This window comes from Aspergillus nomiae (assembly GCF_001204775.2).
Source record: "Aspergillus nomiae NRRL 13137 chromosome Unknown contig00157, whole genome shotgun sequence".
In the NCBI taxonomy this organism is placed as follows: Eukaryota; Fungi; Ascomycota; class Eurotiomycetes; order Eurotiales; family Aspergillaceae; genus Aspergillus; species Aspergillus nomiae.
In genome coordinates, this window is record NW_015378212.1 from 48,818 (window position 1) to 63,892 (window position 15,075).

Sequence of the window (15,075 nt, forward strand, 5' to 3'; positions counted from 1 at the left end):
AGTGTGGCATTCAGAAGTGGTCCGCAATGGTCGAGCTTTCAACTGCCATCAGGATATTGTGTCTTGCTTGAATTCGGACTTGAAGCTACGTCTCCGGGGTCTTGATCTCCATATCAAACAAAGCAAATAACATTTATGAGTGTCCTTGATGTGACCCTATTACGTGCTGCTGTCATTGCAAGCTCCTGGGCCTTTACTTGAACTGCTTCTTTGTTTGTTCTTCTCCTGTCTTTTGCTTTTCGGCTTCTATTACGCTCTTCTCATCATATCTACCAGCAATAACATAGCAAGTGACTATAGATAGGAGAATCTAGATGCTTTAAACAAGTGCGCATAGTTCAGTATTTCCCCAGCGAAAGTTATTTGGGCTAAATGCAATCTGCTGCAGAGTCTAAGCCATGGTCGTTCTGGCCATGCCAAGTTTGTATACCAACACTAAGATGGTTGCTTTAGACCTGAGTCCACTATCGAGTACAAGAGCTTGTTTATGGTCCTTCTTACAAAAGCCCTTTTAAGTCACCAGGTCGACCGGTGTGGTAAGCAATGAGATCCAAATCTCAACCAGTCTCGTAGCAAAAGCGAATGAATTAAGTATCTAAATGTCACGAGATAAATGAATAGCACATGACACGCCTCCTATAGTTAGGAATACTGAATACTATATACTAAGAACTCTAGGCTGATTCCTCAATTTAACTCTCGTTCAACCTCCAGTCCTTCCAAAGCTTAACTCTCAAGTTTCAGGTTACATTGGAAGATGGAATAGGCTTTGATAAATCCGTTAAATCCCAGTTTGATCCCATTGTGGCAATTTGGTAAACACATAACAAACGAATACAGAAAATGGGAAAATATGAAAAGGAACTTTTTTCAACATTCAATTTGCACAACTCCTCACATTCGGGCAGGTCTTGACTTTCTCTCACTGAGTCTCAGTTGCCCTTGGGCCCACTCTCTCAGTAAGCGAACAATGCCTTCGATCTCGTTCTCGGTATTGTCAGCGTGTATGACAATCCGAATTCGATTCTTGTCCTTAGGCACCAGGGGAAAGTTTGCCGTATTGACCCAATACTTGGCCTGGTGTAAATGTTGTGCCAACTCCTTCGCCTTTCCTGGCTGCATCACTATTGCAGCTATGGGGGCCAGGAAGGCCTGTGATCGCCAGGTCCTCTCGGTCGGAAGACTAAAAATACCCTTTTCTTTTGCATGCTTCCACTCAACGCTTGTCGTCAGCATCTGGTAGAAGTACTGCAAATTCCTCTGCAGTCGGCATCGACGCTACGATACAGAGTTAGCCAGTTAGAGCCTTGCCATAGACGGTTAAACGAACCCTTTCTCCTTCTTCACTGGCTAGCAAATCATAGCCAGCCTTCACGGCTGATACGGTAAGAAAGCTTGGAGCTGTGCTGAAAATGACGCTGCGAGCATAGTTGAGAAGCGCGAATTTAATTGTTTCGTTGGCCAACACTACCGCTATTTTCGCTCGTTAGACTCTATGGAGACAAAGCACGGAACGATGATTCTTACCTCCTGTCGAGCCTAGCGCTTTCCCACACGTCTGGAGTCGTATGCCAAAGTCAGCTTCCAGCCCATAATGGCAGATGAACCCCGAGCCGTTTGGTCCGACAACTCCATTGGAGTGGGCCTCATCGATTGCAAGCACATAATTGCCCTGCGGAATAGTGTCTCGGACAACTTTCACCATCTCCTGAACTGGAGCCAAGTCGCCATCCACGCTGTAGAACGATTCCAGTGATATAAAGACAACCTGTTCCCCTTCAGAAACAGCAGAGTGCCCAGCTTGGATGTCCTTCAGGCAGTCTCGAAGAGATTCACAATCATTGTGCTTAAATGGGACAGTCGTGGCTCGGCCTCGTCTCATGCCGTCATGAATACTTGCGTGCACGTATTCGTCATAAACAACAAAGTCACCAGGCTGTGGGATTGCAGACCAAACGGCCACATTGGCATCATATCCCGAGCTAAAGAACATGGCCGACTCAGCACGGTGGAACTGAGCCAAGTCACGCTCAATGTCCTCTAGATACTGCTTGGTGCCATCTAAGATACGTGAAGAGGTGCTTCCGACAGTGAAATTAGGGTGTTTCAGAAGCTCGCGCAAAAGTGCCGTCGATAGAACACCGGAGGATGACAGAGAGAGGCTGTCGTTAGAGCCAAAGTCTGTCATTTGAGCCAGAGTAGCCGCAGAGGGAGGGTCAATAAGTCGACCCTCTTCACGGCGGTTATCCAGCACAGCCTGGAGCTTATGGCAGAGAATATCGAGCCCCACACTCATATTGTTTTCTTGATGAGTCCTGCTTCTATGTTTCCGAGACACTGCAGCCTGTCTACCTTTATATAGTACTACCGGACTGCATCACATACTACAATTTCTCCAGTACGTTTAACTTCAGTGATATCGCGTATACTCATAGCGCCACATCCTGCTGAGTTTTGGGACACAAAACCTGATCGTGCCATATCTTCTGCGGCAAGTATCAATGACAACCCTCATAATGTGGCACTCTAGCATGTCAGCGACACAATAGGCTCAGTTTTACTCGTGTCGAAACGTCAGGCTCCAGGTGACTTTACTCACAGGGCCCGTGCTCACAGGGCCCAGTGTGTCAATATCCAAGGCCCTATCAGGTGTATCAAGCATCCTTGGAAATACATGAAGTCTAGACGTCAATCGCTCATGTAGCGATCCAGTGAACGTAAGGAAGAGCGCTTTCTATGTGGTTTGGTGAACCCACAATGCAGCTCTCGGAACTCAATATGGAGGATTCGAACAGGAAACCGACAAATCAGCTCCTACACTAAACTAAGCGCCCCCACAGTTCTTCACCCCCCTTGTCAATTGCGAATATACATTCAGGATTAAATTCCACAACGTCATACCAGGGTCATCAACCATGTCCATTGCATTGTGGCATGAAAATTGTCACCGGTTGATCCCAAAGAAAGTGTACTAGATCTGCAGGATAGGTTTGGCACCTAGGCTTGGATGAGCCCACTCAGCTAGCGCAAGGTCAGTAGCGGTATGTCATATATTGACGTTGATGGAGGTAGTATCTAGAGGCAAGGACTAAGAATTGCACACGACTTGGCCCTGCTCACTTCCTGTCACGCCACAAGTTTCAGGTCATGCGCGTCTGTTTTTTGCATTCCCAACAAGTCTATGACCTCCTAATCCAAGCATGCGAGGATTAGTTAGACTGGATACCCACATGGTGGCCTTCGATATGATAACTTTGAGAAACTCAAACATACTTGGCCACCACCTTGGCAGGAATAGTGACACCATCAAGAGCCGAATCAAGACAGTGAGAAACGATAACAAGACGCTGGTAGGATAGCCTTGCTTTTCCATTTCACCTTACGGCATAGTGATGCAGAGCAACTAAGAAGCTCTGGATGAGGTGCGAGCACAAAACAATCAGTTGTCAGATCTTTTTTATATAAGTATATTGCCTACTCAGGTCCTTTATATCATCTAGCTGCTTGATCAGTAGATTTCGACAAATTCTTACTCAACTATACTCTTTAACGCTTATCCTTGCAACCATGGAACGAATTATCTCTGCACATGCTCAGCAAACCCCAGGTGCAACCGCCATTATTGATGGAGCATTCACCTTCACGTACGGTGAACTGGTTGCTAAGTCGAACGCATTAGCTCAGACACTGAGAAAAGAGGTCGAGATATCCATGGAGGAACCAGTTGGAATTCTTCTCGATTCAGGGAGGTTACAAGTCGTTGCTCAACTTGCTGTCTTTCTGGCTGGAGGCACCTGCGTACCGATTGAGCCCTCCTTTCCAGAGCGTCGAATCAAGTCCATGTTACAAGATGTCCAAGCTAAACATGTCATTATGGAAATGCCTGGAACCCTGACGCTCCGTGGATTCAATCATATCTACTTCAGTGATATCGAAAAGCATTCTACCTCTGTCGTTCCCAATTTAGGGTTTGGCCATCGGGTCAAGCGGAGCCACATACTCTTTACATCTGGTTCAACCGGGAAACCGAAGCCGGTTCAGGTCCAAGCAAGTAGCATATTGCATCTTGCCACAAAGACTCCAGTGACACCACTTTTTCCAGAAGACCGAGTGGCACAATTCAATAGTCCCGGCTCCGACCTCAGCCTTTTCGAGATCTGGGTAACCCTGATTGCTGGTGCAACCATTGTGGTCACTCCACGTCATGTAGTCACAGACCCTAATGCTCTCCCTACGTTCCTTAGGGAGCAAAGTATAACGATCATCATAATCACTGCGGCGCTGTTTGAGACTATTGCCTTTGCCTCTCCTGGAGCGTTCGAATCGCTACGTCACGTTCTCACGGCGGGTGACGTCGCCAACGTGCGGGCGATGAGGAGCGTATTAGAAACACGTCCTCCCCGGCATCTGTGGAATACATACGGACCTACCGAGTGTACTACTCTGACAACTATGTTTGAAGTGACACTTAAAGACACTCGCCGTGAACGTATCAGCATTGGACAGCCCGTGGGAGATATGAAAGTCATCTTACTAGACGAAGATCAGAAGCCTATCCTTGACTGCGGGAGACGCGGAGAAATTTGCATTGGAGGCCCTCAACAATCCTCTGGATATTTTGCCCGGCCATCGGAGACCGAGAAATCCTTCATCCGTCTACGTAAACAGGATCTCGGGATCCCGGAAGATGAGGATGGTCTTATGCGTCTCTATCGCACTGGCGATATAGGTGCATGGCAATATGGATCCCGTTGTCTCGACTTTCTGGGCAGGTCAGATACACAGATCAAGTTCCGCGGATTTCGAGTAGAACTAGGAGAGATTGAATGCGTCCTGCAATCTCATGAGCAAGTTCAGGCGGCGGTCGTTGCTCGACAGCCCTCACTAACAGAAGATGGAATGGAAGCATTAGTGGCCTTCATTGTTCCGAAGGACATGGATTCTGTACATCCAGAGGACTTGAGGGACTTTGCTTCTAAACGACTTCCACAATACATGCTACCCAATGCGATGGAAATTTTGGAAAGGTTTCCCTTAACAGCAAATGGAAAATTGGACCGCAAGGCGCTGATAGATGGCCGGCTCAAGATGCTCGAAGAACAGAAACCCCTTCAAAATGGCACTGAAGAGAAACAAGACAAGACGACAGCGCTTTCTGACCTGTGCAAGAAGATTCTGAACATTCCACAAATCCACGATGACGATGATCTGTTTGCCCTAGGGGCCACGTCACTCCAAGCTGCGACTCTTCTTGCATTGATCCAAGACCGTCTAGGATGCATGGTTACGATGGAAGACCTTTACAGTCATTCTACATTAACAAGTCTATCACAGCTTATCGAACTCAAGGAATCCGGGAGCACATGCAATGCGCCTGATAACACCAGGCTGTGGTTAGAAGACGTAAGTCGAGTCGATGATATTGAACTACTTCCTCACTGGGAATCCGAAGATGAGGGAAAGGTGTTTATCACAGGGGTAACCGGCTTTGTCGGAGCGCACTTTCTTCACTGTCTTCTTCGCAGGCCATCTGTCAAGCAAGTAGCTTGTCTAGCCCGCTCGAAGCAGAATATGAGTGCAACCACCCGCATCCGACAAGCCCTGGAGCGCTACGACCTGTGGGCTGATTGTGCGGAACACGAGCAAAAGCTTATTGTCCTTGACGGTGATCTCGTCGATAGCGCTCTAGGCCTAGGAGCAGAGCGCTTCAACTGGCTAGCCAACTGGGCATCAATAATTTTCCATCTCGGAGCGAAGGTGAATTTCTGTGAATCCTATCGCGAACACCACAGATCCAACGTAATCGGTACTTGTAATGCGCTCCGCCTGGCCGCTGCAGGTCGTCGCAAAGCCTTCCATTACTTTTCCACTATCGACGTTTGGGGCCCAACCGGCCTCATACTGGGAACCAAAGAGCTATACGAGGACGAATCCTTGATGCCACACAGCCAGGCCGTACGGTATGACCTAGGGTACTCGGGCAGTCAATGGACAGCTGAATCGATGGTACGTCGCATGCGTGACCGAGGTTCACCCACCGTCATCTACCGGCCAGGGTTCATCATCGGAGACAGTGTAACCGGACATAGCAATCCTGACGACTTTATGTCGCGGTTAATAGTCGGATGCATCCAACTGGGTACCTTTCCCAGACTGGACCAACGGCTAGAATATGTGACACTTGACTACGTGATCTCAGCCGCGATGCATATCGCCTCGTCTAATGAGAGCCTAGGACGATCCTACAGCCTTCTCTCCCCGGATCAGTCGAAATCAGTCACTGTGATTGATACCTGCCGTGTGATTAATGAGGCCGGCTACCCGGTGAAGATAATCGACTACAACGACTGGGTTGAACAGGTCTTCGCAAAGCAACGGCCGGATGGACCGCTGGCGTCCCTGTTGCCAATGTTCAGGGAGCGTGTCCTCGGGCGATTGACCCGCTGGGAAGTTAGTCAGTATACTCCGTATTATCGATCGGATAATACGGTCGAGGCATTGAAGGATCGGCCTGATATCCAGTATCAACCGCTGGATGCTCCGTTGCTGAAGAGGTATATCTCGTTTTGGAACAGGAAGGGATTCTATAAGGTGTGAATCGAGTCCGGCTGTTCCCTCGTCCTTTTCATTGATGCAGCTCAGCTGCAGAAGTTTATCTACTTTTAACTCTCCCTGCAATTCAATTGGCCTTTTCCACTTACACTACTCGACCATCACTACTCAGCGGAAAAAAAAGAAGAAGAAGGCACTCGGTTGAATTGTCAAGTCCATGCAAGGAAAGCTGTGCAAGCATAACCCCAGAATGTACCCCATCCATCAATTCATGCTATTTCGTCGTCTCTCCTATTGAACTTCCCCGGGTCACGGAAAGCTGGTCTGAATGGCATGTTCACCCTCATTCATCGCATTAGCAGTACCAAAGCTATTCAATGTCATCTTGTGGAGTCGACATCTCGGTGAATATGCTCACATACTCGAGGAGTGAACATACCCCAGGAATGAACGCAGCTTCCTTCTCTATTACTGTGCCGTCTAGCGCATGCTTCTGTACTAACTCAAGGTGATGAGAATCCTCTCAAGGGTATACCGTTCAGGACAATCTCGTGGAAATGGGCTAGAGGGTATAATAACTGACATTCCTACTATTTGCTAAAATACTAGCTTTTTCCTGTGAATTGAGGGTGCTAGAAATTCACACAGCTAAATCTACTACGTTTTGGGTTGGTAGATTATATTAAGAGGTTTAGTATTCACTTTCAAGATAATTAAGTTGCTACTACAGCTTTCATATTGCAAATAGATAGTAAAAGGCTAAGCATCTTCAGGACTGGGACAATCATTATGGCAGTAGAGAGACAAGGTCTCTGGTCCATTGTGTAGCGTTTTGAGGTAGATCTATCTAGTTAAAAGATTCCATTAAGCTCCAGAGCAAGCACGATTGACTATCCATCAGAAAAGATACGTTATATGTGGCGATCGGCCTCTATGACTGACCGATCCTCCTGACAAGGCAGGATGCACGTAGACAAGTAGTAGATGAACGAGAAAAAGATCTACAAACTCGACTTCCCTCTCGTTTCGTAGGGAATAAGCAACACCAAGAACCCTGCAACTAAGAACAACACTCCACTCACGTACACCGGGCTGGTCGTCTGTACAGTAGCGAAGATGGCGATAATGGGGGCCAAAATGCCTCCCACACGATTCGCGGCACTGACCAATGCATTGCCTGTTCCGCGGTCTTTGGTTTCGAACATCTCCGGGGTGTATGCGTACAGCACGGCATACAACAGGCTACTTGTGAAACTGTATGCGCAATTCCAGCCAAGAAGTGCCTCGGAGGTTGACGCCGTGGTCGACGCCAGTAGAAACGTCCCTGTCGCGATGGCAGCGAATGTGAGAGTGCCCTTCCGGCCTAGACGGGGGAGTTCAACCATAGCGCCACCGACGAGACTACCGGGAACGCCGATAGCCGCGATGATGAGCGAGTTGCGGTAGGTGGTGTAGGTAGAGCCGTCCCCGAATTGGACGCCCCGGGTTTGTTGGAGGTAGGGCAGGAAGGCATTATAAAGGGGGAAGCCGAGTCCGATAAGAGTCCAGATCACAATCATCAACCCGGTAGACCAGGCACGCAATGGTGTGTTGAAAAGTGCTCTGACGTGTGAAAGGCTGAGCGGTTCCATCAGCATGCGCATCTGATCGGATGTACTGAGACCTTGGCGCGGAGCATGCTGTTCGCCTTCAAGGGTTATTAGTTCATCCAGATTCTCTAGCGACAGATCAGATGTTTTCCCGTTGCGGCGGGCAACCTCGTGGACTACAGTTACGGCTTCGTGATTGCGGCCCTTGCCCATGAGATACTTCGGGGATTCATAAAGTGTGAAGAAGAGGCAGCGGACAATACACATGAGAAGGGCCAGCCCGCCCATGCTGATCAAAAAATACCGCCAGCCCATGTTGTTGTCCCTGGTGCAAGTTTCTGCAGACGCACAGGTCAGATTGCCCAGCAGCGGCCATGCAACCAGGTTCGCCAGTAGCTGCGCCAGGGCCCAGTTGACGGACAAGACAGTCAGCAGGTACTGATGCGATCCCGGCAGGAACTCGAGGAAGATGGCTGAATCCACCGGTAGGTTACCCCCCACGCCGACCGACCACAAAGCCGCAAAGACGCCGGCCGCTGCGAATGTAGGTGACCCAGCAGCTGCCAGGCCAAAGACGGCGGTGATTCCGATTGTGAGATTGAAAGCCCATCGTCGCCCGAAAAAATCGCAGCTAAAACCCCAGAAGAGCGCCCCGACCAACAGCCCGATATTCTGGGCGAGCGTCAACAGAGGCGGTTGAGCGACGTTGAATTCATAAGATATGGGCACGAGAATGAGCGAGGTAACGATTGGCCACAAATTATCGCTAGCCCAGCCAAACCCGATGACAGCGAACAGCTGCCACTGATATCGGCCCATTCCAATATCCTGGAGGGCTTGGTTCAGTACATCGGCGTTCGCTCGGTAAATGGACGTCGCAGCGCCATCGTATGACGGTGCCGCGGCGACGAGGAAGGGTCGGGTTCGTCAAATTTGGGCGCTGAGTCGTCCATTGTCGGGAGGGGGGTATAATCTATCACCGATCTCTAAAGGTCGAGTGAGAGTGAGCAAGGCAAGTCATTGGGGGCAAGCAATCACCCTTAAAGGCTCACAAGCACATGGGAAATGGGACGGGAGAGGACAACGCTAGGTACAAAGGGTTCTAAGCAAAATGTACGACTCACGCTACTTTGAAGACGCATCTTGGTTGGTGTAGTATTAAATGACGGAATCAGCCGCCTCGATGGTATCATTCAAGGTAAATTCGATGCTACTCTTTCATCAGCCAGAGTTGCATTTGTAATGTCAACCAGGAAACGAGGTGAACTACATCGGTGACAGTTTAGTCGGAATCAAGGAGGAAAAGAGAGCAATAAAGCACGTAGAGGATCTGATAGACTCCACATGGATCGACTTCACATCGAAAAAGTACACAGTACTGATAGCTTAATGGACTATGTAAGAAAGAGAGTCGAGTCAACTATCGTCCCCGCAAGAGAATCTCCACCGACGCTTAATTAATTAATTAATGGGACCCGCGACGATGGCCGGAACGAGACATCGTGGCGAATGATGTGGCTTTCGCGGCACTGCCTGAGGCAGCCCCCACCAGCGAACTGTAGGGCGTGGCGCCAGGGAAGAACGACGTGGGGATAGTCGGAATCGGGATCGAAGCGTCCGTTCCGAATGCGGTACTCAAATCATTTGACATGCTGCTCGCATCGTATCCTGTCGGAGCGGCAGTTTCAGTGATAATAGTGCTATAAGTAGACGTTCCATCATCATTCTGCAGGCAAAATCCGCTTCCAAAACCATTCTCGCAGCTATAGGTCTGTTCATCCCCTGATTCTGTCCACAGTGCAAAGTCATCGATAGTGATATCAGTACAAGGTGCCTTTGCAGCACACACGATCTTAATCGGGCCTCTTGCCGCACCGTCTTCCTCGGTACCTTTCCAGTTGTGCACAGTGATGTTGTTCAGCTGGACGCCGTCTCCCGATACGGTGCTCATGCTGCTCCATTCACCATCAATATCCAAGGAGTAAGCATTCCCATAACCTAATACATCCAGGGCATTACTATTAGTATGCGGCTCTACCAGTACCAAAATGAGGCATAAACATACCAATAAAGTTCTCCAATACCAAGTTCGAGACACTTCCACTGCCGCCGTTGCTCTTGATCATGTACATCTGGTTAGACTTCCAGGTGTAGACGTTGCGATACACCACGTCGCTGATGTTGGTGTCCGCACCCAACGATCCCATTGCACAACCTCCACTCCAGTTACAGTAGATATTTTCGACCAGGATGTTCTTCGCGGGACTCTATAGTCCAGTCAGCGAGGTAAACTGTTGTACAAAAGATGCAGGGAAACCAACCTTAACCGTGACACATTCATCCTTGTTTGTCACCTCAACCTGAACACGTATACCATTAGCCACAATTTCGAAAAGATTGTGAAAAACAAAATGTACAAAGAAACACGAAAGAGAAGAGAGAAAAGAAGCAGGAAATAACATACATCATGGACCCAAACATTCTCGCTCCAAACATCAACACCGTCCAAACCACCAGAATCACCACCCCGTATAGCCATATTATAAACCTCTGCATTCTTACACGTATCCAAAGACAGGTGGAAAGCAGGTGAGTCAACAAGCGCAACATCATGGACCGAGAAATCCGTCACATCATAGAACCGCAACAACCGGGGTCCATCCAGATTTCCATCCTTGTGAAATTCGTATCCCAATCCCTGAATTGCACCCTGGGATGTACTGCTGAAGAATTCAAAGTCCGACGAGTGCTCAATCATGAAAAGGTTTCCGCCGTCGCTACCAGAGCGGTAGATAATGCCGTCTAGCTGGATCGCGGATGCCTTACCCCCGGATAGCTTCAACCTGGAGGACATGGCATAATCACCCGATGGGATGTAGACTACACCGCCCTCAGAGCAGTCGTTCCATGCTTTCTCAATGGCGGAGCCAATATCGGTCTCTTTGTCAGCTTTAGCGCCGTAGTCTTGAACGTTACAAGTTTTGGTGCTCGCTTTGGAGGCAGGGGAGGTCAGGGGGCCGACATGGCCTGAGAGTTGGGCGTTGACCAGCAACGGGGAGAGGAGGGCAAGGGATAGGAGTGATAGAGAGTGCATTGTGATGAGTTTTGGACACTCTTAAGTTTGATGCTTTGGCTCCGATACAACAAGAAGGGGTTACGAGATACGACCCGGATGCTGTCGACTTCAAATACCTCTTTCTATCCTAAGTGTACTGATATAACCCTACCGGATCACTACTCCCAGCAGCCCCATACAGATCCTTAACATCATGCAACGGGATATTAAACGGTACAAGATCTGAGAGGAGATGTTTGAAACTTATCCCCTATTGTGACAGATCATCTCTCATCTGACATAGAGAACGCGAAACACTCGTCTATATGAAACAACAGGTGCGCTTGATAATATCCGGTGCTTGAGACATGATTCATGGTCAAATCAAATGCTTTCAGAGGTGTAAAATCTCACTGCCGATGTTGAAGCCGTGGGTGGATAAAGGAGGTGGATCCTTCACTACTTCTCTTCGGCGATGATCATGTCGGAGCTTACGTGCACGCGGCTGTTCGTCGTGTCAAATGGGCCGATCAGCGGGATCCCTTGCCCAGTACTGGGTACCATCGGCCCGAGGACGATATTGGGCACAGAGCCCATGACTCATAAAGGGGTAGTCTCCATCGTTCAGATCTAGTCGTGCTATAGTTCCCTCTTTTATATAGGTTGAGCGGCGGGTTCATCAGCGGACTAGAGCTCGGGCGGCATCTTTAGCTGATCTGGAGAAATAATAGAAGGCGGGAATTGGAGCCACCATGTAATATCATCGGAGAGGTCGTAAATTCTCACAGTGAACAATAAGGGCTTAGTATCAACATGTCAGATACCTATGTGTGATTGCTGGACTGGACACTGTAGTTTGGTGAGGCTAAGGCCCTCCATGCCCCTTTAAAACATCCTGGATAAGCCCCGTCTAAAGTGCTAAGATATGATTGCAATATTTTACCACATGAAACACATCTCCCGGTGAGTCGTATATGCCGGTATGATTCTGTCTAAGGTGAGCAGATGAACCTCGTCTAAGAAAACACGGTCATGTTCCATTGTAATGGTGGCAGATTGGTAAATCTCCAGGATGTGGTAAAGAAGCATAGTTCATGTGCCAGGAAACGTACACAGGAAGAGAGGACATGTCGATGAGGAAGAAAAGGAGGGGGAAGGGGGGGGGGTTTATACTCCGGCGGCTTTGCTTTAAACCTGAGCGCCTGAGGCTGATTCACCCTCCATGTAACACAACACTCATTGGGAAGTCGTGACTCACAGTGCGGTACCAAGTTTGTAGGGGAATAGGGTCTTTGTGGGAACGATAGCAACCGAGATTTGAAGAAGGGCTTCAGAACTGGGTGTTGCTGCATAACCTCATAGAGTATTCCTCTTTGATTCTGAAAAGGTTGCTGGACAAGGCCGTCGGTGGAAGCGTGCTGTCTGGCCATCGTCACCACACGTTGAATCAAGCATGAGAGAAGGCTCGTAAAAGTAGTGGATGTTCTAGGTATATCTTTCTCGTCTCATTAGCTTAGTAAATGCACCTATGGTCCATGCCCCCTTTTAGCGAGTGGGCATGCGCCGAACGTTGAAAGGAAATACAACCTAAGCAACAATCTGGATTACACACAAGACCCTGTTTGCTAAATTCTTCCCCTTATATCTTGCATTTGTAGATTCCTCTTCTCTATCTGTTAACCTCCTTTCGTGGCTCCCGCAACCGTCGCCGATGCTCTCGGCCGAGTTGTTATGTCTCAGAAAAGATTACCATATAGAAATCCAAGAGTGAACACCAATGACTCACAGGTTAAGCTGTACATGTAACAGCGGTGTATATAACCTGTCTGCAATCGTAGACAAACCAGGAGACGACAGACATCGTAACGTCGATGACTATTTTAGGAAACGGGTGGCAACGGATGTCTCCGAGTCAATAAAACTCTCCAGCAACCATTACCCAGACATCAAACAGCTGAAGGCTGAACATCGACAAATCGAGTCATGGCTAGTTCAAATGGATGCTCAGGACAACTCCAACTCACAAAACATGATACGGGCTGGAGGAGGGTGGTTCGCAATTTCACCCCTTCGTAAGCCTTAAATCCTCTCCACAGGGAGAACATTCTTGTTAAACCTTGGATACAGGTGGTTTTCTGTCACGATGGGCACAGGCATTGTTTCAATTCTGCTAAATACCCTGCCCTATAACGGCGAATGGCTCTACTGGATCTCTGTTGTGGTCTTTGCCTTCAACGTTCTTCTCTTCGCGATAGGATGTGTCATCACCATCCTCCGGTACTCGTTGTACCCGGAAATTTTTACTGTGATGATTACCCATCCGGTTCAGTCTATGTTCCTTGGGACATTCCCCATGGGCTTTGCCACGATTGTTAATATGTTTTGCTTCGTCTGCGTCCCAGCTTGGGGGGAATGGGCCAAGAACTTCGCCTGGGGGATGTGGATATTTGACGCCATCCTCTCAGTCATTACCGCTCTCTCACTGCCATTTTTATTGTACGCCACATGTCCCCTCCCAATAGCGAGTTGAACCACACTAACTGAATCCTAGGATGGCCCATGGAGGCGAAACGCAACTCTCATCCATGACCGCGGTTTGGCTCCTCCCCATTGTCAGCTGCGTTGTTGCCGGGTCTTCCGGCGGCATCGTGGCGGGTGTTCTCTCCAATCCGCAACATGCGCTCTGGACTGTGATCGTTTCGTATGTGCTGTGGGGAATTGGGCTTCCACTGGCCATGATGGTCATGGTGATCTACCTACAGCGACTGACTCTGCACAAGATTCCGCCCAAAGCGGTGATCGTTAGCGTTTTCTTGCCTCTGGGCCCATTGAGCCAAGGCGGTTTTGGGTAAGGGCACTTTTCCCCAGCTGAGTGCACACAGATTCTAACGTCTGTAGGATCTTGAAACTGGGTAAGGTGGCGCAGACCATTCTCCCTGAAACGCACACACTTCAGGCATCATCCGGCGATGTCTTCTACACAGTAGGCTTCCTGGTCGCCTTGATTCTCTGGGCTTTCGCACTTGTCTGGCTCTTTTTTGCCCTGGCATCCATTGTTCGATGCAAGAGCTTTCCGTTCAACATTGGATGGTGGGGGTTCACATTTCCCCTGGGTGTCTTCGCCACCTGTACCTGTGAAATGGGCACAGAGTTGCCGTCGGAGTTCTTTAGAATCCTTGGGACAGTATGTATCTTCTACGCTTCTTGTCGATGGATTTCGCACTAATTTCTGGTAGATTGTCTCGCTTTGCGTGGTTGTATTATGGGTTGTTGTGACTGTTGGGACGCTCAAGGGCGTGGTATCCGGACAGTTGTTTGTCGCGCCGTGTTTGGCGAACTTGAAAATCAAGGACGAGGACAAAGACGCGACCAAAGCTGCGTAACAGATCGGTACTGTAGTGTACAGCATATTGTTGTGGGTTGGTTGTAGTTTTTTTGTTTTTTTGACACGCGATTAGGGTTATTGTTTACACTTTTTCTAAATTTATGGTTGGTAGAAAAGAATATTTGGAAAAATATATATAATTTAATGAATTATTGCTATTGCACATCAAAGAATAAAAATAAAATAAAATTATTAAATTAGACTACTGGGGAAGATAAGATTGGGTTTATTCTTGTTCTCGAATTTAGTTCTTTTTTTTTTTTTTTTTGTTTTTTTTTTCTACTTAGTTTTTGTGTGGGTGTGTGTGTTGCGTTGGTGAAGGTTTCGAGGATCGTGGATGATGCCTCCAACCACCATCAATCAAGCAAGAAAAGAGTCGAAAAAGAAATGCACAATCGAACCGGACATTCTGGTAATATAAGCTTAAATGAGAGATTTAGATCTTATAGGTGGAAAGGGTCTGTCAGTGATATAATATGGGGATTTATTTTGAA

General features: G+C 48.3%; 5 protein-coding genes across 5 annotated transcripts; 2 read left to right on the forward strand and 3 right to left on the reverse strand.

Moving 5' to 3' along the window:
• Positions 1–894: 894 nt before the first annotated feature.
• On the reverse strand, positions 895–2,296 carry ANOM_007925 (aminotransferase class I/II-fold pyridoxal phosphate-dependent enzyme; the record flags this gene model as incomplete). The annotated part of the gene is made up of 3 exons (XM_015553181.1): positions 895–1,278; positions 1,331–1,473; positions 1,528–2,296. The coding sequence occupies 3 exons, from the start codon at positions 2,294–2,296 to the stop codon at positions 895–897; spliced, it is 1,296 nt and encodes a 431-aa protein (XP_015406354.1).
• Positions 2,297–3,567: 1,271 nt separating this feature from the next.
• Positions 3,568–6,597, forward strand: ANOM_007926 (non-ribosomal peptide synthetase; the record flags this gene model as incomplete). Its single annotated transcript, XM_015553182.1, has 1 exon — positions 3,568–6,597. The coding sequence occupies one exon, from the start codon at positions 3,568–3,570 to the stop codon at positions 6,595–6,597; it is 3,030 nt and encodes a 1,009-aa protein (XP_015406355.1).
• A 956-nt stretch (positions 6,598–7,553) lies between these two features.
• On the reverse strand, positions 7,554–8,996 carry ANOM_007927 (putative sugar transporter; the record flags this gene model as incomplete). The annotated part of the gene is made up of 1 exon (XM_015553183.1): positions 7,554–8,996. A coding segment is annotated over one exon (1,434 nt), but the record flags the coding sequence as incomplete, so codon positions are not given.
• Positions 8,997–9,606: 610 nt separating this feature from the next.
• On the reverse strand, positions 9,607–11,235 carry ANOM_007928 (putative extracellular rhamnogalacturonase; the record flags this gene model as incomplete). The annotated part of the gene is made up of 4 exons (XM_015553184.1): positions 9,607–10,139; positions 10,207–10,408; positions 10,463–10,501; positions 10,606–11,235. The coding sequence occupies 4 exons, from the start codon at positions 11,233–11,235 to the stop codon at positions 9,607–9,609; spliced, it is 1,404 nt and encodes a 467-aa protein (XP_015406357.1).
• A 2,104-nt stretch (positions 11,236–13,339) lies between these two features.
• ANOM_007929 (TDT family transporter) lies at positions 13,340–14,579 on the forward strand (the record flags this gene model as incomplete). The annotated part of the gene is made up of 4 exons (XM_015553185.1): positions 13,340–13,692; positions 13,748–14,044; positions 14,095–14,380; positions 14,433–14,579. The coding sequence occupies 4 exons, from the start codon at positions 13,340–13,342 to the stop codon at positions 14,577–14,579; spliced, it is 1,083 nt and encodes a 360-aa protein (XP_015406356.1).
• Positions 14,580–15,075: the final 496 nt, after the last annotated feature.